The sequence below is a fragment of the Chlamydotis macqueenii genome, chromosome 8, assembly GCF_036417535.1.
Source record: "Chlamydotis macqueenii isolate bChlMac1 chromosome 8, bChlMac1.mat, whole genome shotgun sequence".
Lineage (NCBI taxonomy): Eukaryota > Metazoa > Chordata > Aves > Otidiformes > Otididae > Chlamydotis > Chlamydotis macqueenii.
Genome location: NC_141563.1, coordinates 31,660,507 through 31,687,051, shown reverse-complemented (window position 1 = coordinate 31,687,051; position 26,545 = coordinate 31,660,507). Strand labels below are relative to the sequence as shown.

Below are 26,545 nucleotides of genomic sequence, written 5' to 3'. Positions count from 1 at the left end.
TTCAAATATGGTAACTTTCATTATATGATTTATGTGACCTAATAAAACATTTCTATGCTTGAGTCTCTAAAAGCTGCAAAAGAGGCTTAAAATAAGTTTTGCCTAATTTGTTTAAAAGAAATGATTAAAATTTTGCTACTGAGATTAAGCTTCACAAAACCTTTAAGAAGTGTACAGAAGATTTTCTATTAAAACAGTGAGAAATTTTTAAAAAGTAAACAAGATGAATGGAAACAGAAAAGAATGCTACTAACCAATACTAAAGACACACCATGCAAAATTAACAGTTGTTTTTCGCAAGTTCTGATATTAATTTGCAACTCAAAACCAAAAAGAGTATTACAGATCTCTCCCACTTCACTGGTATTCTCTGTAGAATCCATCTAATGTGCATCTATGATCTTGTTCAAAATTACCTTCGTTTTGCTCAAATTCATCTAAAACCTTATCGAGGTTATACGCCTCTGCTTGGAAATAGTTCTCCATTTGTCAGGGAAAGACCACCAGATTCTTGTCTGAACCTGCCAAAGAACAAATTACAATCAGATATTTAACCTTCAGTCAGCAGTATTCTACTACATATTGCCCTGATTTAAAGGGGAAAAAAAATCCTTTGTAAATCAAATTTTATATACATTACATATATAAATCAAAAGTATTTTCCAGGAATAAAAATATTTTGTGCGTTTAAACTTGCTTAATTCTGATTAACAACCTCCCGAAACTGGCTGAGATTTTATTACCTCCAGTCTCCCACAATGATGTGTCTAACCATCAGGATCACCATAACGGTAAGAGCAAAACTGCTCCAACACCAGTCAGAAAATAACTGTCTAGAGAACAAGAACACCAACTAACCACCAATTAGCTCATGTGGCTTTGAACAAGGAGTTTAAACTCTCTGTGCTTCTGACTTTATAATGCATACTAGGCTAGCAGTATTCTGTGTCGCTCCTCATTTCCCAGAGATGCTTCCAAGATTCATACTTGTAAAAGTTCTTAAAGGATTAAATGGGTGTTACTAGAATTGTGCTAGCTCTTAAAATGTCTGCTTTAATAATCCTTGTTTTCTTGAAAGGTAGGCACTGGAAATCTAGCAAAATACACAGAAGTAAATAGTCTCATCAAAAGATAATACTCTCAGGCTAGAAGATGACAAGGGAGAAATTATAAAAACCCCAACCCTAAGTCATTAAATAACTTTCTACAGCTTCACATAATAACATTTTTGCCGTAACAGCAGGAATATAGGCTTCTTGCTACCAAAGCCTTGTAGCAACAAGACACTGATTCATTTTTTGAAAACATTCACTACCAGAGAAGACATTTTCACTCAGAAATGTGTGCCATAACCTACATACCATAAAGAGAGACCTTGATTTGATCTGTTCTCTAAATATCATCCAAAACAGCCTTATTCTCTTCAGAATTGGCTTTCAATGTTATGAAATAAGGAAACGAAGGAGAGGGCAAGAACCTTGTTTTGCAGTAAGAAACAGTGTTAGACCTGACAGCTAGACTCCAGCTCCGTTAAAAACCCGCTCTTTCACACTAGGGATACAACAGACACAAGAAACAGGTCAGAAGAAATTTCCAATTTAAAACTATACTTTATTTTAACATTACCCCTCTAGTATCTGGATTTGAGGAAAACATCAAAGATTTTTATTTAAATTACTACAACACTAAATATAGTTTTGTATTTATTGTGGCTAACAGCTACCATTAGGTTATTGGTACAAAAAGATCATCCATTAAAATATTACAAAATGCAGAGTTCCAGTTTTTAAGGTTGACCTCAAGTTTGACATGTGGTGTTTTTGAAAGATGATCAAGTTACAACATAAAAACATTGCTATTTAATATAATCAGATAAAATCAAGTTTTAAAGATATATACAAAAGCCAATTTTAAAGAAAAATAGTATAATGACAACTTAAAAATTGCAATAAGCATCACCCAAAAAAAAGAGCATTTTGCAAAGAAATTCTGAGATAAACTAGACTTGTCACCTTTCAAACTCCCAGATTTGTCCTTTGTTCTGGGATTTTAGATTTAACTCCTTCTGCAAGAAAAACAGATTACTGGCCATATCATTTACTGTACATAGATTATAACATAAGCAATGGAAAAGCTGGCATTTCAGAAGTCTAAAAAAGCTCAACACTTTACATTCTCTACCAAGAGCCAGATTCTGACCTCTAAGGGTGACAGAGTCCCTTTGGTCCCTTAGATACCTACTGTAAGGTCTTCCTGAATTATCCAATCTGCCCATCAAGTCATTGTATTAAAAATCTTTCATATCATTTTAACTGAAACAATTATATTTACTATGTGCATTTCAATTAAAGCAAAATAATTTTTTTTAAGCAGATGCTTCTCCTTAGACACAGAAATACTAAATTCATTCAAACTACATCCAAACCACAAGAGTTTGGAGGTTCTCTTGCACCTTGCTCTCCAGCTCACTTCAACTCCTTAATAGGAAACATCTTTACCAGCTCAGTAAACATCAAATATTGAAAAGTTAATTAGAACCTACTTCAACAAATATTGCACTTGATTTTCTTTCCATTCAGAGTTCTAAACATCAACCAAAATTAACTATCGTAAGATTGATTTGTACAAAATATCATATATTTTCACATCCATTTATAATGTATTTCATTTCCATTATAATGATAACATTCTAGTCTAGCACAACGTGAATAATTATTCCTAGGCAAAGTCCTACTACGAAGGTCAATGATGCAAAGAGTATTTGTCAGTGAAGCACTGCAAGACTAAAAAGTGTCATACAAAATTTTTTGTGTTCAAGAGTTAAACTCTGATGCTGTCTGATGCCACTGCACTCAGATTTCCATGCACTTTCACAGTGAAGAAAAGCATCCAGTCGAGGCATTTGCTGGGATATAAACACAGACATTGCAATATGGGTGGACCCAAAGAAACAGGCTACAAGCATTGATTTTTTTTTTTTTGTTTTGCTTATTTTAGAGAAGATAATGACTACTGACAAGCAAGTCGATTGGGAAGGAATGCTATGCTGATTATACAGTTGCTGAAAATATGTTTTTAAGTAACTCTTTGGACAATTGGATTTTGATTCTGTGTAACTTTCAAATGTGTAGAAAAATTCAGATCTGGCCATTCATACAACTTCAAAACCCAACTGAAAACCAGATAAAATTACTTCAGAACTCACTCAAATTTATGCACATTAGAGTAAGCAGAATATAAACCACATTTGCCCCTAACATTTCCTAAATTTAGTCCTATATTAGCTTTTTTTCAATTGTCAGACAAATCAGGAATAAAGATATGCCTAACCAAAGAAGGCAGTGTTAGAAATTCAAAATTAATATAATATTTTTAATTTATTTTAGTCATGTTTTGGCTTTTAAATTTTATATTAAGTGTGATTTTGTAACATTAGAAAAATACAAATATTCAGACTTAGGAGATTACATGTTTAACAACAACAAGGGCATATAAAGAAGACTTAGAATTTTGTTCCCACTCCCTTACAATCCCAGTGTGGTTAATAACTTAATAATTTCACAGAAATGCTATGAAGTTATTAGCATCTGTATTTATCTAACATTAAATATCTAATATTTCTGAGTTTAAATCTGGTCTAGTATGACAGAGGGATTTTTTTTCTGTATTTTTAAAAATTCTAAGTAGAGAGAACTATGTGTAAAGAAATATTAGTAACCATATAAATTCTGAAGCTCAAATACTAGTGCACAAACATGCAATGAAACAAAATCCACAGTGATGGATGCTCACAGTCCAAACTGAAGCGAGAAAAGACCTTTTATATCAAGATTGTTATTTAATTTATTGATGTACCAGGATGTATGGAGAATCTTTTATTTTTAAACTCACAGTCACTAAGCTGACAGCCACTAGTAAGTGAGATCTCATTGTCCATCCGAGTAGGTATTTCTCAGAAAAGGTTAGCTGCAAATCTTCAGGTCTAGTATCTAAAATTATTATTATTATTATAAAAAAGAACACAAGAATCCTCACAAGCTTTTCCAGAAGTTTCCGTCCAAGGGCAAAACACACTGCCAAGCCCACAAAAGTCCTTAGTGTCCTCTTCCTGACAGAAAAGGAGGATGAGTACTCATGTTCCTACCATATACCTGCAATGCTTCTTGACCAACACATTGTCAGCAACTGGTATTTTGCCAGTTTAAGATCTAATACTTCAACTCTGCACAGACAGCAACTCAAGATCAACACAGAAAACACAAAATGCTCTAACACAGCATGCTATAATAATCAGGTAGCTGTTCATTAAACCTGTGGTTTAGAACATAAATAACAATATAAATTAAAAAAAAACATATTCCTTTACAATTCTTTGTAACTCACAGGTACTACTATAAAAGTTTGGAACGCTTTTAGAATTATTCTAGTCCCAAGCTTCCTCCTAATGTAAAGGTTGAAATGGCATTTTTAAAGGATCCTTGCTAGTTGTGAAACTCTTTAGTATTGCTTGACCATTCCAAGTCAAGGCATGGAGATAAGCTGACAAGCAAACACACAACTCAAACTCTGGAAAAGGGAGAATAAAAACATGGGCAAATCAGGAAGAGACTCCAATGGCAATTTTAGCTGTATGCTGCCAAAAGGAGATACTTCCTAAATTACTGCATATTGGGATGAACAATATGAAGAAAAGGATATTGTGCCAGTGTAAGGAAAAGGAAATATAAATCACCAATCCAGGGAAAAGCATAAGATGGTTTTTAAAAAAATACAGTCCTCCATGCATTTGGCATGAAACACTAATTATAGGCAAAACAACATATTAAACAACAACATGATTTTTTTTTTCAATTCTGTATTAAAAAAAAAAAAAATACAATGGCTACCATTCACTGGTACAGCAAGTCCAGAACCCAAGACCACTTGTTACCCATTGCAGAGTCATCTCCTGTCTTTCATGGCAAAAAGCTAATGAAAACATGCAGCCTCTCAATTAGATTATTTTCAAGCTCCTGTTGGATCACAGATCATGCATAATTCAGAAACTTTGTGTTTTACTTATTTTCTTCATACAACAGCACAGACTTACCATCATCTTCATCTCTAAAACTTAAGAACTTATGTTTTATTAAGCTTACACGCGCTACTCTCCCCTAATGGCTAAATATAAAGGTGCAAGTACCAGAATGTCTGTGTCAGATACGTGTCCAGAATTACTCTCCTAGCCACCATAGCATTCAGACATAAAACAAACTTTAATTGATTAGTGGGGAGGGAAAGAAACAGAAGAACAGAAAAAACGTCCTTAAAATTAGATTATATTCTGAACAGACTTAACCTTGGATATTGCCTCTCAAGACAGCTCAGATATCCCACATATCAGCATCTTCCTGGGAAATAATCTGTACAAGGAGACAGACCTTGTGTTACACCTGCAAAGTGGCAGGACTTGTATTTGGTTTGGTCTCCACGATAAGGAATTATATATCATCTTCTACACTGCACATCCGAAATTACCCTCAAGATTTTTGTCATGGCTGGAACTAATAGCCTTAAGTCTTTCCTATTTTCTTGACTCTAACAATGGATGACCAGCTCACAGTCACATTAAAGCTCTATAATAAAAAATGCACCAAAAGGAAATAAGACCAACATACAAATATTAGCCTCAGCAAAGGCCTAAAAATCAAAGAGTATGTAAAGAACCAGAATAAGAACTCAGGACTTTCTATCACACTGTTCTGTGTAGACTACTCTTTCAATATGAAATTGTGAACATACATATTTCAGTAAACTGTTACGAAACAAAATGCTCAAGTAGTTTATGACAGTCCTCACGAAAAATATGTATGAAAAATCTCCTAAGAGGGAAGTCACAAGGGGCATGATGAAACTGAAACCAAATATTGTTCATTCGTCCTGATAAAAATCAGATGTCCAGAAAATGTCATCTTCCCATAGCATGACAAGATGGAATTACATATCAACTGGACAAATTGATTTATTACATCTAGTGCTCCTGAGGACTTCCTTCAATCCCAAGAAACAATGGTCAAGTCCACATATGTTCCAGCTCCCTTTAGTGACCTTTGTATTACTTGCCCCGGGAGGAAGAAGTCAAACACTTTTGCTGTAATGAACAGCTTGTTCAGAGAGTCCAGCAACAGCTGTATTTTTAACTTATGAGATCTGCCTACAGCACAGACTGAGGAAGAAAGACTTTGCCCACTTCCCCCCTCCTCCAAACAAAATAAGACACATCTTTGCTCTAAAACAAGGCAATTACTTTCAATAAAAAACAAAACAACAAAATGCTAAAAACACTCCATCATCTTCTATATATGATATATATCCACATATAGAGGTGTACATATAAAAATATATATCCATACGCTCACGTAAAAATACATGCATTTCAAGTACATATCCCTGAATCATGATATTCTAAAGCAGAACTTGCCTCTTACCTTTTTCTCTCATACATATGTTAAGAAACGAATGACCCTGTGCCTACTCATGATGACTGCAGCACAACCAGCCAGTTCTGCTGAATCAGTGTGCTCTACTTGATCCTAGAAAGAAAATATAAACATGTATTTTATGATTGGTAAATCTGCCACAAACCATGTTTTTTCAGCGCATGACTGCAGCTAGCACAAGCACATTTGGCAAATGCTGCAAGCCTTCAAATGATTTGGACTATATTGTCAGCTTTACATTAAGAATCTATGCACTATGCCACTATTGCACTTCAATGTTCTGGTGAAAAAAGCTGCTAATAAAAAACACATTGCTACCTACCTACTATTATTCTTCATTTAACTGTGAACTCACAGAGTGAGGCAGCAACTCCAGCTGTCTTTGTATTCCTGATGACCTTGACTGGAACACTTAATTTATAAAACTAGCCTCTGAAGTTAATTACAATGCACTATAACAGATCTTCCAAAAATAAAGAGCTAGTAGCTTTGATACTCAACAAAAATTCACGGCCCTCTGAATTCTGTAAACTGTATTCATCAGCTTCCCACTGATTTTGTTACAGCTAAACAACTGGTTTTGTCTCCAAATTATTTCCTCTACAGTCTTAGGTTCCCTTCATTTCCTAAAGGCTTCTTCTCTCAGTAACCACAATGGCATCAACCTTCAATAGCAGGGAGGATCGAAGCAAAAAAAAGCCTTCAGAAGAAACTGTCTTGTTCCCCTAAGCACAGCATTTCTCTAAGTCAGGTACGCATTTTCACAGGCTGCATCCTAACAGTCAACATCGCTCAAAAATCCAACAGAGCCATGAGCAAAGAGACTAGCTTATAACAAACAGTGCAACAAGGAGTGAGATAAGTTAAACTAATGTTTTAAGGTCTGCTGGTGCTGGTATTTGATCTGTTAGGGAGTTGAAATATTTACTAGTGCTCTGATGAAACAGCAACATATGTTAGACAAAAATCTTAAAACTCAAGAAAAACAACAGAGCTATTAAAAAAAAAAAGTCAGTTCTCCATGCATGAAAGTGATATTCAGTGTTATTCTACAATTTTCCCAGGGTTGTTTATTATTCTTTTGAGAAATAAGCTACAAAAATAATTCCAGGAAACTAATGAACTGAACAGTAGCACTCTTAGTAGTACTGTTTCCAAACTCAGAATAAAATCCCACAGCTTTGTATGCCAACGGAATCGTTTCTGTATGCAAGTAAAATTTCTGATCTCATGTTTATTTCCATCTCTCTAAACTAAGATGAATTTGAGATATTTAGGAAATAGCCGAAATTACTGGATTACAAAGTTCTTCAGATAGGCTTCATATGCATGCAAAACTGGAGGTGAGTGAAAATTTAATTGCACTGAAAGGCTCCAGAATTATAAGCGTTTTCAAAGGGACGTGAAGCACCTAGGGAACTTGGCAAGGTTATCTGTACCATCACCATGTCCCCTCCTGGCCTGTTGGTGGAAGAAAATGATTCAGTTTTCATGACCCCTTTGAAAAGATGGATCAATTAATGACAATTCTGCTTGTGATTTATGACAAGGCCTGTCAACTGCATCATGAACATCAAACTCATTTCACATGAACCAGTCGGTCACATATTAACCACAAATTTCATTCTTTACCAATCAGAAATGGATCAGACCTAGCAACCTACAGCTGAAATGTGCTGTGCTCTTAGCAGAGCTCTAAGCCAACAAGCCTTATAAGCAACCGACATTCAGGACAACAGTACAGCTTTATTATTCTTTGTTGTTATTCTGATCCACCTTCCTTGTTCCATTCTTCCCAGGTAATAACTTTTTTGTCCGTAACCATTCAACGCAGAAGAACACAGATGCAATCAATTGCTACCAGTCTCCACAGAAAGCTTTGAAGAGATATTACCTGGAGGTCCTAGAGCTTTTTGTTTACAATTCAACATTTACTCTCGGCAGCCATTTCCCTTTACAAAGAGCAATGCAAAAATCAAAGCATTCTTACAGATATGAACGTAATATATTTAAACAAAAAGCAGTTTAAAAAAAAAAGTAAATTACAAGGTTCGGATTTCCTGAAAAAATGAACAAGTTCACAGAGCCAAATTCTTTTTCCAATAATAAGGTAATGTAAGAGAACTATACAAAAATAAAAATCAAGGACAAAAGGGATAACTACAAAGGAGAGTCAAGAATATTCACAACAGTGTACAACCTAGCGATTATTAGGATTTTCACAAATCATACACAATGCTAAAAAAGGGTTCTGTCGCACTTGAAAAAAATACATACATTTCCACCTAAAAATTATGCACCTACTGAGAACTAAGATCATTCAAATGAAGGAGGCCCAGCATCTCTGCTGTTCCAGTTTGCGTATTGCCAGCATTTCATAGTTTCTTATCTCTTCTGCTGATGGCTGGCTGAACTCTTCTGTCTCCTGCCCTGCAGTGGTATCACTCAGGTGCCGCTTTGGTTATACCCTACATGTATGATTTCCCTCAGGAGCTCCAAAAGAGCGACTGCCAATTACTGCAAAAGCAAAACAGAAATTGAAGAGAAATTTGACAAGCAGAGACGTGCCCAGAATAAAGAGAGGATGAAGAACAGAATAAAAGAACTCTAAAAACATAAAATTAGAAATATCTTCCACAAAAAAGAATGTAAAAAATGTTTACAGCATCAAACGGAAGTAATCTGAACTAGCACAAATTGGAATAGCTTATAATAAATGGAAAAAGACTGAAAAAGATGCAATTTTGATACTATGTTAAAAAAATGCGGAAAAAGCTCAAAGTATGAAGAGATGCTAAAAAATGCTTCCATCTACTGGCAAGGATTCAACTCTTAACTACACCACAGAACCTCTATAATGTGCTACCAGAGAGGAGTTGTCTTTGAGTAGGCAGGAATATATCTGCAGCCATTTTAAGGCACTTTATTATTAGCGCTAGATTCAATGAACTAGGCATTATCTTAAATGCAAACCCAGATTTCAATGCTGGTATCTTAACTTCCTAGCTTGTCTACACTCCGGAACTATTAGATGGGAGACTCAGAGAGACTACAGACAGGGGATTTAGCCAGGTCCCAACTTTGCAAGAATAAAAACTACAAGAAGACATACTACAGCAGGTTGTTACATTACTAGGAAAGCAGTGTATTTAAGCAAGAGGGGAAACAGGTATAAAGTTTCAGGACGCACATGAGTTATACAATATGAATTACTTTATCTGATCAATTAATCTGGAAGGTAAATCTTCACAAGTGGAAAAGGTAGGGTTTCTTCACTCAAGAGATGAAATGCTTGGAGTAATGGTTATTTACCATGTGCCAAACAATTTTGTCACTTCATAATGATTCCTTCTTGGCCTCTCTCAAATGAACCAGCAACTTCCAGTCAAGTTTCTCATTTGTATTATTTTTAAAGAATTAATGTGAGTAGGAAGACTAAATACTACGCAGGAACGCTCCTCCCACAAAGGCAGTCCTCCAGACGTGTCTCAGGGTACACTGTCACAACAGCACCTGCAATCTATACAGACAGCGTACGTCCCTACTAAATGAAAGAAAGCAAGCTTCATTCTCCATTGCTCTTACCTTTCCTGAACACTACACTGGCTCTCCAACAGCTATGCATTCTGTACAAAGTACAGGGCTCTTTCTACCTGGTGTACACCCAATAAAAGGACAGGTGGACGTTAAAAAATGTTTATGACACAGCAGGAGCAATATCTGTGTCACACACATGAAAATGCCTGCAATGGCAAAGAGTTCAGACTAGGGTCTAAATTAAACATTTCAACATGAATCATTCTATTAATAAATTAAAGTAGCAACCATCCAATGCAATCAGAAAAAAAAAAAGAAAAGAATTGTTTTAAAAATACTAATTTATTAAAAGTTACAGAGCAAATAAAAACAGAATTTTTCAAAAATACCTTATCTAAGAAACAGCTCAGGATTAGAAAATCCCATTGAAACTCGCTAAAAATCCACTTAATAAGAAATACTAAAAACAGCAGCAAGAGATTAAATGTAACAAATATAAACATGATACAGTCACTGCAAATTCTCTTCCTGCACCAAAAGCTCAGGATGACCAAGTATCTTTTGGTTTTATTTCCCATAATTTGCTGATGTTCCTAGTACTCAATGTAAATCAACCAAAGAGTACACTGGGGCATGGCAGGCTATTTCTGTGTAATACAACACTTTGCACCAGCTCACTACCCATGAACGCTGACAAAAGATAAACTATTTCAATGTTGCATTGGCTTGTCTTTTTTTTCCAATCAACTGCACAAATAGAGATGGACAATGCCTACAGCAGAATACAGTCTCTCTAATTATTTCACTACTATTTGCATCTTTTCCCTTGACTTTCCCCCATGCCATTTTAAAGCTATTATTTTCACTTTTGTCTCCAGCCAAGTTTCCATAAGGAGACATTCACGCATGCCAGAGCAGCAGTAAGGCAGTCAAAAGAGCAGCAACTTCAAAGAAGCGTTATAGAAAGTATGACAGTCAAAAGTAAGAGGGAGAAAAGAAAAATTATAGCAGTGTTATCAACCTTTGTCCTCCAGTAAATAAGAGAACGCAGCCCAACTGAAAAGGACATCTGCTTTATAACAGTTTATAGTAGAAAATAAATTCAATTTCCTACCCTTTTTACTATTTCAGGGAGAAAAAAAAAATATTTAATTATTTGCTTGACACAGAGAACAGCCTTGCCAAAAACCCCACACTTCCTCAGCACACTGCAGAGGCAGGGCCCTCAGCACCTGGAGACAGGAACCACGCGTCCTTCTTATATAACTACTTTTGACTGCCGTGAAAAGTATCTGTCCCCAGCTCTTCAGAAGAATAAATAGATAGGTTTACACCGCAGTGCTGCCTTCAATGCAAGTTTTTCCAGAGGAATACAGTTGGAAAAAAAGAGAAAAATCCTTTCCTGAGCTGACTCATATGCTCATAGAGCTCACTGCAAAATTTAGTCTTTTATAAATCTAATGTTTTATAACACTTTTTTTTCAGACAACTCCCAAGTTTAAAATACTGTAAACCACAAAAAAAAATAATGCAGTGTATTAAATATGAATTTAATAAGAAATAATGTTTCTTAATTTGTGCATGGATTCCATGTAATGTCATCAATGTAACAATGTGCTTTTTAAAAAAAAAATCAATACATTCAACTTACTGAAGTTGTTTTTTAACTTTATTCAAATTCTAACTAAAGTAAATAATACAGAATTCATAAGTTTATGAGATTATTTTTATGTTTGTGTATTAGAAAAACCAGGGTTTGACTAATAGAAGTTAATGTTTAATAGATTTGAAGAATAAAATTATTTAAAGTCACATACTATGTATCTCAGAGTGGATCAATCCTGTATTCTAATACTTTTTAAATTTTTCTTCTTTCTAATGTAGGGCAGAAACAAAAATGAATCCCAAATATACTGATCATTATTTCAGATGTTTCCTAGATTTAGGCAATATGGGAGAAACTGACTAAGGTCCCCTAGAATCACTAATTAAATGCCTACAACTGCCAAGGAACTCTCCTTTTTATAAAACCCACGAGGGGCCTATACTTGCAGGTGCCGTGAGCAAAATCCGTTTCTGATAATAAAAGCCAGAATTGCCACGCAACCGGAATGGGACAGATGAAAAGGACAACGGGCAAAAAGGGAAACCACTTTGCTAGCATTTACTAGCCCATCAATTCTGAGTTGTACCCACTGGGGAGAGAAGCTGCTAGAAGCGACACAATTTATGCACTCAGCCGCTCTTTAGAGAAAGGACAATCTGTAAAGAAAAAAAGTCTGAAAGTCTACAGTCACTTTCTACTGAAGAGCAATCAATCAGCTACTAAAACTACCTTTATCAACACACTTCAATACATCCTCTTTCCAACACTGCTGTGGTCATTTTTACTCATTTCATAGCTATGTAACATAACCGTGTTATAAAATCTTCCAACATACACTTTTAGTAAGAAATATCATAGTTATAGACAGTAAACAGTTACTATTCCTCAAATCCTATGTTATGTAGAGCTGGATTACCGAGCATCCCTGAAAATAAATTCAGAGATCTATCAATTTTTATCTCATACTCCCTTAAACCTGAAATTATCTCAGAGGAAGTAACTTCTAGTTCTCATTAGCAATTTTATTTCTCCTGTTGTGTTGACCTTTCTATTCACATCACACCAAGATTAAATGTATACACACACACGATACTAGCACACTATAGAATATTGTTGTCTTACCAAATGTAGCAAAGTTCACTCCCGCGTTTGTGATCATGATCTAACTACATTGCTGATGTTTGCGGTGCATTATGTCTCAAGTCACCTGTAACTAGTAACTCACTCAATACTAGTAACTCACTCAACTCACCAATACATCCATGGCAAAAGTGTGTACTGAAACTGCTATTTCTGAGCATGATTCTCCTTTATGCCGATGCCCATTAACACACTTTTAACAGTGCTGAAGGGACTAAGGGCTAACCAACACAAATGACGAGCAACTTGCATTCAGATTCACTGTAAAGTTTTTTTTTCATTGCCCCAGCAGTGCAATATACCAATGAGGACATTTACTTAAAATTTATGTAAAACTCAGAAAAGTTTTAGATAGAAAACTAATTGCCCATAATTCTGTATCATTGTTGGCAGTCCGAGGAAATAAAGGCCTAACAGATAAAAACAAAAAATGTTGAAAGTATTAATGAGTCAAAATATAATTTTCAGAAATCTTATGGAACTCTAGGAACACTAAGTCCTCCTAAACTCAGATGCAACATTTCTCAGCCAGTCCAAAGTTGAGAAACCTCAGCCACTTATTTTGTATGCTGATACAGTGGTTGATTCTGCTCAGCCATGATTCCCTACCTCTTTTCTTTACCTCTCCTTCCTAGACTGTAGTACACTCTTGTGTTCTCTTCGTCTTTCAGTTTTATTTTCCCTCTCAGACACATACCTTCCTCATTCACTTCTTCCTGTGTCCGTTTTCTTTCTCCCTACCCATGTTTCCCTCCTTCTCTGACCAAAAAAAAAAAAAAAAAAAAAAAAAAAAGAGAGAGAAGCCCCATATGTTTCAACATCACTGTTCAGATCCACTGGTATAAATAGGTTGTAAATTATCTTATTAACCACACAATATTATTCCTCACTTCCAGGAATGGTGGGAACAAACCCAATAGCAATGGTGATGCGCCCACTTTGCAAACAGAAATGAAAGTCTGAAAAACAGCTATCTAAAAAGAAAAAAAAACACATGGCCAAAATAACACTCAAAACTAAGACATCATTGTAACTGTTAACCTGCCTTCTTCCTATCCTCATCCTTATTTCCTGTAGTCATGGCTCCTTCATTAACTCATTTAAACCCACAATTTTTGACAGATACACACAGTGAGTATTCAACATCCATGACCACCCTCATGACACCTGCATGCCTCAAGCATCTATGTATTTGAAACCTCCAGTTAGGACAAGTTTTATTAACTACATCGGAGCCACTATTTATACATTTCTGAAAGCAGAAGAACGTACAACTGCATCTACAAGCCATCTGTACAGAAATTAAGCCTAATGGGAAAAAAAAAAAAAAAAGGGAAAAAGAAAAAGAGAAAATATAACCACAAAGGGTATTAACGGTATTACAGGAAAAGAACGAGGGAACAAAATCACTACATATACACATACCTATTGTCCATAAGTCTCAAGAAACAATTTCTAATTATCATCACAAAAAAAAACCCCTTGTTCATTCTACAGGAGTCTCTTTTTTTTTTTTAAGTGCAAATTCCAGTGATAGGTTAAAATGCATTTAACAGGTGACTTGTTAACTAAAACTAAGGTAAATACAGTATAGAGGCTATTATGCCAGTACACTAATATAATTACTTGAAAGTACAAAAGCACACAGGTAGACTGATGCTTAAAGTTAAGTAATGACCTTTTAAAGTTACATTTATTAAAAAATCGAGAAAGAACTGTAAAATACATGAAGTATACTGGCGTTTTATTCAGCCTTCATCACTTATACAAAAACACAGCATGAAATTCCGACAATCAATGCAATTTCATATTTCAGTTAAGAGGCTGTTTCAATATATATACTATTTAAAGCAACCTGTTAATAATATAACCTAAGAAGTGGGCTTTCCACATACTTTCAAGTTCACCAAATAAGAGATCATTAAAACACCCATTTTGAATGAACCAATACAGCGCTCACAATGTAACTTTGTGACTTGATGACAACCAATATGCTCTGCTAAACTGTCAAACCAGCCAGCAGACACGGTAGCTATATACTGAAGTATAAACCCCAAAAAGGGTTTAGATCAGGTAGCTGTGCCTTTGTCTACAAAACACATCTCAGAAGCAAGCTACAGTATGTATTGCTACAGTATTGCAGAAGAACAGGCAATTTCAAAAAGACTGCCATTTTTTTTTTAATGAATAGGCAAAGAGGGAACTTTCCTCTTACGTGATCTCAGTTCATATTAAATGTTCGCTTATCTGCATTACAGTGCAGATAGTGAATAAAAAAAATACACCGACATGATTGGTTTGCTGGGTATATTTTAACCATCTAACTGTTGTGTCTCCCCTCCACCCTCAATAAGACAAACAAGAGGACTTAGGTACTGGTAAGAGTTCTGTTACTATCACTTTTCAAGTATTGTATCTTTAATCTCCTCTCCTACAGAAATGAATATTATGGGATCATATTGTTCACATTTTTATGCTCATCTTTTTAAAAAAAAATATATATGTTCATGAAAATTAGTATCGGCACAGTAAAAACAAATCCAAATGACTGTCCTCTGAGGGAAAAGCAAGCTGCTATATGTATTTTTGGCAGCAATCTGCTGGGCAATCAATACCCACACAGCTCTGGAAAAAATAAAATTAAGGTGTTATGTGAGAAAGCTGGGGTTATTGCATGGGGAGGGGAAGGGAAGAGATACTAAGGGGCAAAAAGGATTTAAATCTACGGAGAAACAAGCTTCTTTCATTCCACTGATGGTAGAACAATATGCTTACAAATAAAGTACCTCAAAGGACTTGGGTACGTCTAACATCCGATTCAGTTTACACTATAAAACTCATTCAGCACATCTTCTAATTCAAAACAAAACATAGTTCTCTCCATCTCCAGATCTCATAAAAACTCCCCTGCAACTTAAAAAAATCTTTCACAAACTCTAAAGAATTATGGGTAGAAAAGAAGTCCTAGCCATCAGAAACAAATCTGAATTCAGGTTCTCACTGTTTCAGCTAGAGTGATGAGAGCTCCTTCATCTACCGGACCAGCACACCGCACTGACTCAGTCCGAGACCCACTAAGCTCTTTTGAGCACCAGCTTAATCAAGCCCAGCTCTCAGTCCTCAGTCGTGCATGACATCAGGCCAACAGGCTCCTTGGATCTGTGATGTTCTAAAAAGACAGGTGAGTATTATCCCAATTCAATAGTTACTGAAAGTGACACACATAGAGATCCAAGATATATGTTCTTCTCTTTCATATCCTGCTTATTTAAGAAATCACCACCACTAGATACCCATCCCTCGTCTGCGATAGATTACTGAGGCCCACTTGCCTTTCCTTCTTTACAACACCTGCAGAAAAAGCAAATGCGCTACCTCTTCAGTCACTGCACTTCCCAATCTGGCTTAGAAATAAAATTAATTTAATTTTGGTTAAATTGATAAGCCACAGAACTCGGAGAGGGAATACAAATTTAATTCTGCCCAGCATCTTCAGCAGATGACTGGGGCAGGGATTACCTAGGTCACCCCCACACAGATCACTAAAGCCTACCTCAGAGATACCGGATGTGTGGCACACCCAAGATCAGAATGAGGTCTGAGCACAACACAAACCAGAGGAATCTAGATGGCCAGAAACCGGGCCCCATAATTTACTGCTAATTCCACCATTATTAAACTTTCCTCTTAAAATCCAACAATTCAAAAAAATTAGAAACAAAAAAAAAAAAATCATAACTGTTGAAGAAGAAAAAGAAACAGATGATAGAACAGTTTCATTGTCCAGGTCAAAATAAATGTAAGAAAACTACAGTAAGTAATAACTAAGAAACAAAAACCTCACAAATCTGAAGCTATCTACAATTTTTGTCCTGTAGTATCTCCCAAACTTCCAATAATCTGGCTGGTCAACTGATCAAGCAATAAATTTTATGCATATTCACACGATTTGCCAATTCTTCTTGAATTTATAACATACATACAATATAAATTCACAGTTTCAAATGGCTTGGCCTTTATTTTACTGATCCTAAATCAATCATCTAGATCACACTTGGGAGTGCAAACAGGTAAGTCAACATGTACGCTGAGTTCAAAGCAGAGTTTTGACACAACAAAACTGAATCTGGAAACAGAAAAGCTCCTCTAATAGTCAGTGTCATTCCCAGATAAAGAAGCTATTATGTGATTTAGAAAGCTCTTTGATCTGCTTCTTACACTGAACATTACCAACTCCTTTTAAGTTCATCATACTGCTTTTTAGAAAAATGCACCACTGATAATCTTCTATGAATCTTCTAATGTATTTCACCTATATTACTTCCTCAAATAAAATTTTAAACTTCAAGTGAAATATAAATGTTGTACTCGGAGCATGTGTATAAAGAGCAAGTTCTATTATTTATTAAAAAAAGGCCTCTGTATATGATAGAAGTAAACAAAAACTTTCATACTACAGCAGTTTTAAAAACTGCAAGAATCCAGAAGTAAGGCTGATAAGCATTACTAGGGCAGCTATGGCACTTCTGTAATTGACAGAGCACACATGAATCTCTGCCCTAAGTATGGCCTAATTTCCAATTATCACCTGATAGGAAATGACCTCTGGATCCTTTGTATGCTGAGAGGGAAGGATAGGTTCCTCCCAGCTACCACTTCACTAACAAAAAAACAGGCACCACACCTAAGACATACACTAAACATTTTGCCTTTTTATGCAGGCCCACAACTGCTCTTTGGCAAAACTAAAGTACAAGAAGTCAATAAGCAAGATCCACAATGAAACATTACCAGTAAGTATAGTCATAATTTGGTAGATAATATGTTTTTTTCTAACACTTAACAAGATAAGGGACTTTATCAACATAAGCAAAGGTTCAAAACACTTCTAGCATCTCTGATCATGCCTAATTCCTCTGTCACTAATGAAGAATAGCTGGGGAACAGTCATAAAATAGTCACCAAACTGAAATCTACAACAATTAATTATTTTCATATAGAGATAAAAGCAGAAAAAAAAAAAAAAAAAAACATTTACAGCTTTGTCTATGTTAGGCTTTAGTGCTTTTTTCTAACTACTGTGAACATCAGTTCAGCTCAAGCCAGGCCAAAAAATACGAAGACACTAGCTGCATTATTTTACACACAAAGCCATACCCCAAACCACGGTTCAGTATCACTATTTAAAGTATCAGTTGATGCCTCAAGCCTCCACTAGAAAGCTTTCCACCTTTCTTACTACGTTGCAACCAAACCGGTAACAGAAATCCAGCAAAACAGTGTTAAGAAAAATCATTAACTGGGAACACCTTTTCCAATTGGAGACTCCTACTCAACTTAATTACGCAATCAGTCTCTTAAAAAAAATTAATCAAGCTTCCTGTTGATATTAAAAGTAGAGGGGGAAAGTATAGAAAACGGAAGCAAAACATATACTAGCAGCATGCAATACAATTCTTGATAGAAAAACCTAGACAATCCTAGCAGAGCATACCAGAATGCTTCTGGGCCTTCAGGATATTGCCTTAAAAAAAACTGATACTACGGTGACCCCACTGACTCATAAGGCAGATCTGGAGCTTCAGTTGCCATCAAAATATCAGAGCTATAAGTAATATTAATACATACAGCAAACAAGACAAAGATATTTATATATTCTGTGTGCAACATAGAGACAGAATAGAGAGAGTACAGCCATTAGCATTATCTGCAAGTAATTCAATATGAAGGTTAGTAATTGCTACGCAAGAACATAGAGACAAACGAAAAACTAATGCAAGGGGAAATGCAATGCTGAAGTCCATGTTTTCATTTGCCTAACATACAGTGGACACTGGGGACAGAATATGTCAGAAGTTTAATACATGGATACACTTGTATTGCGAGACGTTGACATTTCCAAATTATCAAATTTTACATGGAAGCAAAACAACGTTCAAGTTTCTTTAAGCTCTCTCCTCACTGGCCTTCGTAACTAAGACAACTATTGCCTTAGTTTATACTTAGACTGAAGATATGCAAACTATTCAGAGAGCACTCTAGCTCCACACTTTCTAAAACATTGAAAATCTACAGATTGTGACTCCACATCTTTTTTTTTCACATAGTTTATCAGTTTTCCTCTTTTTTTTTCCTTTTCTTTTTTTTTTTTTTTTTTTTTTTTTTACTCTTACAGAACTATGCCTGTGTAAAATTCAACTGACTGGACTTGCTTCCTTAAGCCAACTACCATTTGAACAGGTCTGAATGAAAGAATACAGAAGGAACAATCTACCCAGTGTCATCTCCCGTAAGTTCCCGGCCATGCACTGTTTGTCTTTAACCTATGTTTTTTAATTAATTAGATATCTCTAGTAACAACCTTTAAAATAGTTTAAGTGACCCTTTATGGATTTCCTTTACCATTCACCTTCATCCTATTTGATGCTGATGTACTAGTTGGAGGGGTGTTATTTCTGAAAAATAAGTATCAATATTACACATTTCTGCTTATCTTTTCTAGCAATACAACAGTAATATTATTACTGTTGTAATATTCTAGCAATAAACAATACTGGAAAGATTCAGCAAAAGAATACATATAAACTCGCCTTAAAAGTATTTTTCCTATTACACCTGTCTGCTATGGCAGTCTGAATAGTAGCATTCCCAAATATCCCAAACTCCACGTGTACGATGCAGAAGGAAGAACATATCGTAAAGCACATTCAGGAAACAAATACCTGTCAAAAACAAAAGCACTGAGCGCAGCATTCCATTAATCCCAATGAAAAAGTCCTGGGATCTGTAATGTCTTGTGACTCTCTCTAGAAACTAACATTTAAAGGAATGACATAGTTTAATACTCTAGGTATGACACTTACACTCATTCCTTCCCATAAACACTAGCTGAGAATTACACTCACTAAGATTTAACAGAGCACCTTAAAATCTACAAATATTAAAGTCTAAAAAGAATCTCAACAGCCAAATAAAAAGAAACTGTGTTATGCTTTAGTTTCAAGTAAGTGAAACCCAGCCAACCCAAACAATAAGTAGGAAAGTACTTTATCTGTCTGTAAAAATAGAATAATTCCTATCTAGAAAATTATTATTATTTATACATAAAATACATTTTAATGTGTTATGATAACAGTCATTTACTTTTATCGCACTTAATGATTTTTCAAAGTGTGCTGTTCTTTTGATAACTATATAGCGTGTTTTGCTCTAGTCATTAGCCAAATAAATTTTTATCAATATGTATCCTGAATTCTAATTTAAGTAGAAACTAGCATGTCAATGAGGGACCCTTGATGTATCTTTTACAACTTCCCAGCCATTCACATTAATAGATGTAATTTTCCCAGTGTTGCAAGATGTAGCCAACACAGAAGTAAAAGCTGTTTCTATCACCTAAAACTCAATACTTTAACTTACTTTCAGCCATTTACTCTTGACTATATATTTCTTACCAATGCAAAAAGCTTTATAAACTTTTAGTACCATTGTACGGACTTATTTCTCAATGCTTCACAAAAACAACAGGAGGGAAAACTGAGCATGTCAGTTCACATTTCTGTTCATTTCAAAGTTCAAGTCTCATAAAGAATCAAAAATAGAGCTCTAAACAGGCCACCTTTCAATTTCTTTAGAGATTTTAATCTCAATCACATAAAAAAAAATATAAACAGTAGCCTTTATATAAAACTTTCAAAGGAGTCCATGAATATACTGGTGTCTTCCAACAACATTATGGGAAAAGATCGCTGATTCATCAGCATACACACTAACTGTGCACTGAAACTATTATTCCTCATCTGATTTTCCACCAAGAAACTCATTCTTATTTGGAAGATTCTCAGCATAGTGCATCAAAAAGATTTTTCTGATCAACAAAACATGAATACACAACTGCTTCCCAAAATCTATTTCTTTTTGGCGAATGTTTATTCAAAAACAAAACTTCACTCTAATCCTTTAACAAAATAATTATTTTGGTATTTTTTAACAGTTTTTTTTTTAACAGGCTCTAAATGAGAAAACTAGCAAGTTATTTTCTGGTAAAGTTTGCACAGCTAGTAGACAGGCAACAACAGACATTAAAAGCTTATCATTCTTTGGCCACAAGTTTTAATACTGCACCTTTGTTCTGTCTCTACCTTTCTTGCCTGAGAGAATCACAGTCAGACTTTATGCCAAACTAAAAAAAAAAACTGTATTTCATCTCAGTCTTAGCCCCAGGCCTCATGATCCTGAAATGTGTGTTTGAAAGTATTTAATCCCCAGCCTAATAACTGACTCAAAGCTAACACACAAAAATAACACCCAGTATCAGGACTGAGCACTGCAGTTATGGGGTGTTTTTCTTCCTTTTTCACACACTAAAGAAGGCACCATAAAGCAATGGACAATGAGAGAATCAATCACAATGTGTCAGAACAGGGTAACTTGGTAGGCGCAGATCAGGGCTTGAATTAGAGGGAGGCTTGTTTGAGATTTTAGGCCCTTATTCAGCTTCCATTTCAGATTCCCCAAACGTCTGAAGATATTTTAAATTTTATCTCTCTTGGGTCAAGGAGACTGTCCCTCTCATTTTGTATCACATGCCAAACTTTATAAAAAGAAGCGCACTGCTGGGTTCAGGCAGTAACAAAGGATTTTGATGTTGTTTCAGTCACTGAAGGTGTATCTAAAATCTGGATTCATTCCATGCAATCAAAAATTATTTGCTAATAAAAGTTAATTACAATGTTTTAAAACACTGCCTAGTCAGTAAAAAGCTGCCTAAAGAAAAGCTTTTATTCAAGTAGAGCATCTTTACTATTATCATTATTTTACTTGTTTATAGAGGGTCCCTTCCAGTTCTGGATTCAGCCCTGACCGAAATATTGAGGGTAGCGTTATTCAGAAATTCTAATCTAATACAACCATACTTTAAAAGATTGTTGGAATCTGAGATTCTGCACTCAGTCAACTTCTAATATCTGAACTGAATGAAAATATGTGTAAAAATTAAAATCTCTGTCACAAAACAATCAGGAATATCTTGCCTATAAATAAACAAGATAATTAACATGAAAACAAAAAGTCTATCAATTCCCATCTGCTACTTGTTTCTTAGTCTGGTTAACAAGATAAAAACAGTTCTTCAGCCACCCTTCATCATATGCACCTATGCAACCATAACATTTATGAGCAAGTAGCTAAACCACCTCTGCAAAAAGTCTGACATGCCAAGAGTGCCAGTTATTCTTAGAGTGAGACATGACCACAGTTTCACGTAATTAGAGATGTTACAAAACGCATCCCGCTCGCCCCATCCCCCTCCACCACTACCACCATTGCAGGAGTGACTTGTTACACATCGCGTTGAGCAAGTTAACATTCCCTCGCCCGGGGAGAGAGCGGAGATCAGGCCATAAAAAGGGCACGAGATGCAAACAGGGATGGATCCTCCCCTCTCCGGGCCGGCAGCCGAGGCTGCCCGCTGGCTCCCGTGTAGCACGGCCCGGGGAACCGCCTCGCCTTGCCCCGAACACGGGGGATCCCGTGGGGGGGTGGGAGCCCCACAAAAGACGGCAAGAGCTCTTTCCCCTTCTCTGGGATCGCCGGCGAGGGGGTCACCCAGTCCAGGCACCCGGGGACGGGGTGGGGGGGAAATGGCGGGGAGGGGGCTCGGAGGACCAGCGTCGCCGCCGGTGAGGGCTGAGGGGCGATCGCTGCCTTCCCCCCTGGGCGGCGAGGCGCCTCTCCCCGTGGTGTCGTGCGGGGGAGAGGGGGCACCCGTGGCCCCCAGGCCCTGGGCCAGGGCGGGTGTCGGCGATACAGCGGCTCTGCTAAGGGGTCGGAGCCCTCTCTGCCCGCCCGCGGGGCCTCGCTCCAGGCGGCAGGGGCCTGGGGAGCGGGATACCCTGGCCTCCCGGGCCTGGGGGGCGGAGGGCTGGGCGCCGTTCACTCACCTCGGGAGGCAGCAGGCGCCGCCGGGTCTGCATGGCGAGGGGGATCCCCCGGGGCCGCCGCTGCTCGCTCCCCGGGCGGGCCCCGCAGACCCCGCGAGGGCTGGAGAGGCCGGCGCCCGCCCTCACCGCCTGCCAGCCGGGCTCGCTCGCTGGCTCCGCGGCCAAGGCCGCCGCAGCTACCGGCAGCCAGCGCCCCCTGGCCGGCCCCAGAGGCAGCGCACGGCACTGCGGCACCGCCGGGGAGGCAGTGCGGAGCCTGCCGCACCCCCGCCCCGCGGCGTGGGGGGCCGGGCAGGCCGCGCCGCCACCACCTCCGGCCCGGCCGCCTGCCGCCTCGCGTCACGACCGGAGAAGCGGGAGGAGTCACCCGGCGCAGGGGGACGCGCCGCGGCAAGAAGGCTGCCCGCTCTCCGCCCCGCCACCTCCCCGCCGCGGGGTCCCGCTAAACCCGCGCGGCCCCGCGGCCAGGGCCTCCCGCCCACACACACAGAGAGGCGGAGGGCGGCAGCGGGAGGGCGCCGCGCACCAACCGCCGGCAGCGGGGCTGCGTGAGGCGCGGCCGTGCCGCTGCGCGGAGGCACCCAGCGCTGCCCGGGCGCCGCTCCGTACCCCGCGGCCGGCTGCAACCGCACCTACACACTGCGGGCAGAAGGATTCGCGGCCGGGAGCCATTCGTATTGCCTTTCGCCATTTCACCTCGGGTACCTTCACAATCGGAGAAGGGCACCCCATCCTGTAGGACACCCGCGGCCACCCTGAGGGGTGCGTGGGTGCGCAGACACGGAGCCACCCGCTCAAAGACACGTTAACTCTTCATAAAAGCAGGATTTCAGGAAAAAAAAAAAAAAAGCCACCAAACCACGCTCGTTCCTCACAGGAACAGCCTCAGAAGTGCGATGGCAAATTGACAGGTTGTGCCAAGCCATAACTATGCGCCCGGAGTCTCACCCATTCTAAGAGGAGGCGGCCACGGCGGCGCCCATGCCTTTCCCCGCCTGGCTGCGGGGACTCGAGAAAATGTCACTTTCCCGCGTGCGACTTGCGGCGGGGTCCCTGCTCCGACACGGGCCGAGGGCCGGGCAGGGGGCGGCGGGCCCCGCGCCGCCGTAACGGCTACAGCGCGCACAGCCGCCCCCTGCCGGGCGGAGGGCAGCGCCCCTCGCCAACGCTTCAGCCCTCCCGCGCGAACGCGCACCGCCTCAGCCTTCCCGCCTCAGGATCCTCGCGCCTCAGGGACCCCCCCCCGACTCCCGCCTCAGCTCCCCCTCAGGAACCCGAAGAGCCGCCGTCCTCTCACCTTCGGTCAGCGCTCTGCCCTCCTCCCAGACGCAGCAGGGCGCCATGTCACCCCGAGGAGGGAGGGAAAGGCGAGTGTGGTGGCTGCTAATGGCAGTTGCACCGCCATTCCCGCTTCTCAGGCCTTCGCACTTGCAGGCTATCACTTTCCAGCAGGTTAGGCTTCTCCATTAGCTTCCTGCATACAGCAGTGAATACGGTGTAATGAGCCCCGGTGATAAAATCTAGGCCTTCTCCCTCCAAGAGCGTCAGCCCATCCCACTTGAAATGAAAGAGTAACACTTAATGTTTATTCATTGATTCTGGTAGAAGTATGTGCTTTTCAAGCAGAAAATACAAGATACTCCCAATCAACTGAATCATCAATCCACGGGCAAAGAGCTGAGGAGATAAAAAATGCTAATCAATCATTGCTGGTAGTAGCACACTACTGGAGATGGAAGTTATTTTCTCCCGTGAAGTGTTCCCAGTTAACCCCAACTTGCTGTCTCTTTAGCAGCGGTGTCATGCTTGCAAAGCACAGATGAGGAGTTCACATCAGTCCCATACACAATTACTGTCCTCAAAACAATTCTCATTAAACACCTCAGACTGCTAAACACACAATATGCCTGACAAACAAAAAGGAAATAAATTAAAGGGTGCGCAACGAAACACTTCGTACCCTCTGGCCAAATGCATGCAAGCACATAGGTTTGCCATCTACAGATGTCTCACAGAGGCATATCACTAGCGTAACTTTGTTCTACTTTAATCCCTCTGCATACAGCCATTCATTGGAATGTTTTCGCACCAAGCGCAGAGAGGTTTTACCTGAAGGATATAATAATTGGCTGTTTTGCAAGAAGACCATCTCATGAAAGCATGCAAAACAGGATTTAGGAGCAATGGCAAACACCTCTATGATTTAAGGTGGTGCAACACGGTCTCATGCCCCGTCCCTTCCTGTTACCTATATGTATCTCAGAAGCCACATGACTTGTTCCCAATTAAGATGTATCTAGAGGAGCAACTCAACAAAACTCAGGTTGCTGCTCCGGGCAGGTGTGGTGCCAGACACCTGAGCTTAAAGCAGGGAGATTGCTCGTCCAGTGATCTCAATCTGCTCCCTCTGCTAGTGTCCAAACAGGAAACATTTGCGTACATTATACACAAACCAAATCAATAATTTTGATCCCAAGCTCCAGCCAGGCTACAAGCCATGGACTGTGACCTTCTACTTGGCACGTTCAGTGCAAGTGCCAGAGTTACAAATTCTCTGAAAGTATCTTTAGCTCTTCTGTGGGCATCAGCCTTATGTCTGTAGAGGCTCACATGATAGCATGGACATTTGGTATTGAGTTTGCCACCTCTTTTCTCAAGTCTTTTACCATCTTTGCACAACTCTTTAGGAGAAGCTACCAAGGAAGCGGCATGAAGGAGAGCATATAGAAGAGGAGACTCCAATTTGCAAAAGGCAAGGAACTGGAAAGTAGGTGAGAAGACCACATTAGAAAGGTGAGGGGAAGCTATGAGATGCCCTCATTGAAGAGGGCAGCAGAGAGTTACAGGGTCAATACGAAGATGTGTGCCTGCCAGGATTCAAAATGATGCAAGAATATATGCATATATTAATAATATTATATTAATATTATATACATGAACAACAGAGTTATAGACAAATAATAGAATATTTTAACTACTTGGTGAAAGTTGCAGAAACTTGGGGAAAAGGGAAGCTTAGTAATGGCTTCAGTCTGTTACTAGATGGAAATAGAACAGTTAACAATAATGTAGGAAAGGCAGAAGAACTGAATAACTATTTCTGGTCTGTATTTGGGGAAGAGCCAGATGATATATGAATATCGTATGATGATGATGAAATACATTCCATTACAATAGACACTGAGGAGGATGTTAAAGAGAAGCTAATAAAGCTGGGCATCAGCAGCTCTAGGTAACTTGCATCCAAAAGTTTTAAAAGCACTGGCACAGAGTATCTTTAGACCATTAATGTTGATTTTCAATAAATCTTGGAACACTGTTGAGGTTCCAGAGATTGGATGAAATATCGTACCAATATTTTAAAAGGGTAAACAAGGTGACCAAGGTAATTACGACCTGCCGGCTTGACAAGAATTCTGGGTAATATAATGGGACACTATCTACACTACTTGATTAAAAAATAATTAAAGGATGGAAACACAATAAATGCAAGTTAATATGGAAAACAAATCTTGCCAAAATAATTTGATTTTTTAATGGCAAGTTTGGTTGATCAAGGTAAGTGGGTTTCCAAAATACTGGTTTTGGTAACTTGCAGCATTGTAATTAAGAAGCCAGAATAAAACAGACGCATCACAGCACACATTAAACTGTTCAAACTCTAGCTAACTGACAGTTACAAAGTGGGGAAATAAGAAGTCAACATCAAAGAATGTGTTTCTGGGTCATATAGCAATTCATTCTACACTAAACTGTATTGATATTAATGGCTCTAAGGAAAGCATAAGATCATCACAAAGTTTGCAAGTGATGTAAGCAATGGAGAGTCATATAACAAGTCA

At 38.6% G+C, this 26,545-nt stretch overlaps 1 protein-coding gene across 3 annotated transcripts in view; it reads right to left on the bottom strand.

Annotated features, from left to right (window-relative positions):
* The window catches only part of ZFYVE9 (zinc finger FYVE-type containing 9), a 58,289-nt gene extending 35,421 nt beyond the window's left edge, over window positions 1–22,868 (bottom strand). Inside the window, exons 1-4 of one of the 3 annotated variants that reach the window (XM_086753844.1) lie at window positions 22,704–22,868; window positions 6,468–6,572; window positions 2,013–2,065; window positions 417–521 (exon numbers count right to left, since the gene is read on the bottom strand). In XM_086753844.1, the coding sequence (XP_086609970.1) occupies window positions 417–486 (70 nt within the window). In that variant the 5' untranslated portion in view covers window positions 487–521; window positions 2,013–2,065; window positions 6,468–6,572; window positions 22,704–22,868. The remainder of the gene's footprint in view (window positions 1–416; window positions 522–2,012; window positions 2,066–6,467; window positions 6,573–22,703) is intronic. The other 2 variants (XM_086753843.1, XM_086753845.1) reach the window with 2 other exon arrangements.
* Window positions 22,869–26,545: the final 3,677 nt, after the last annotated feature.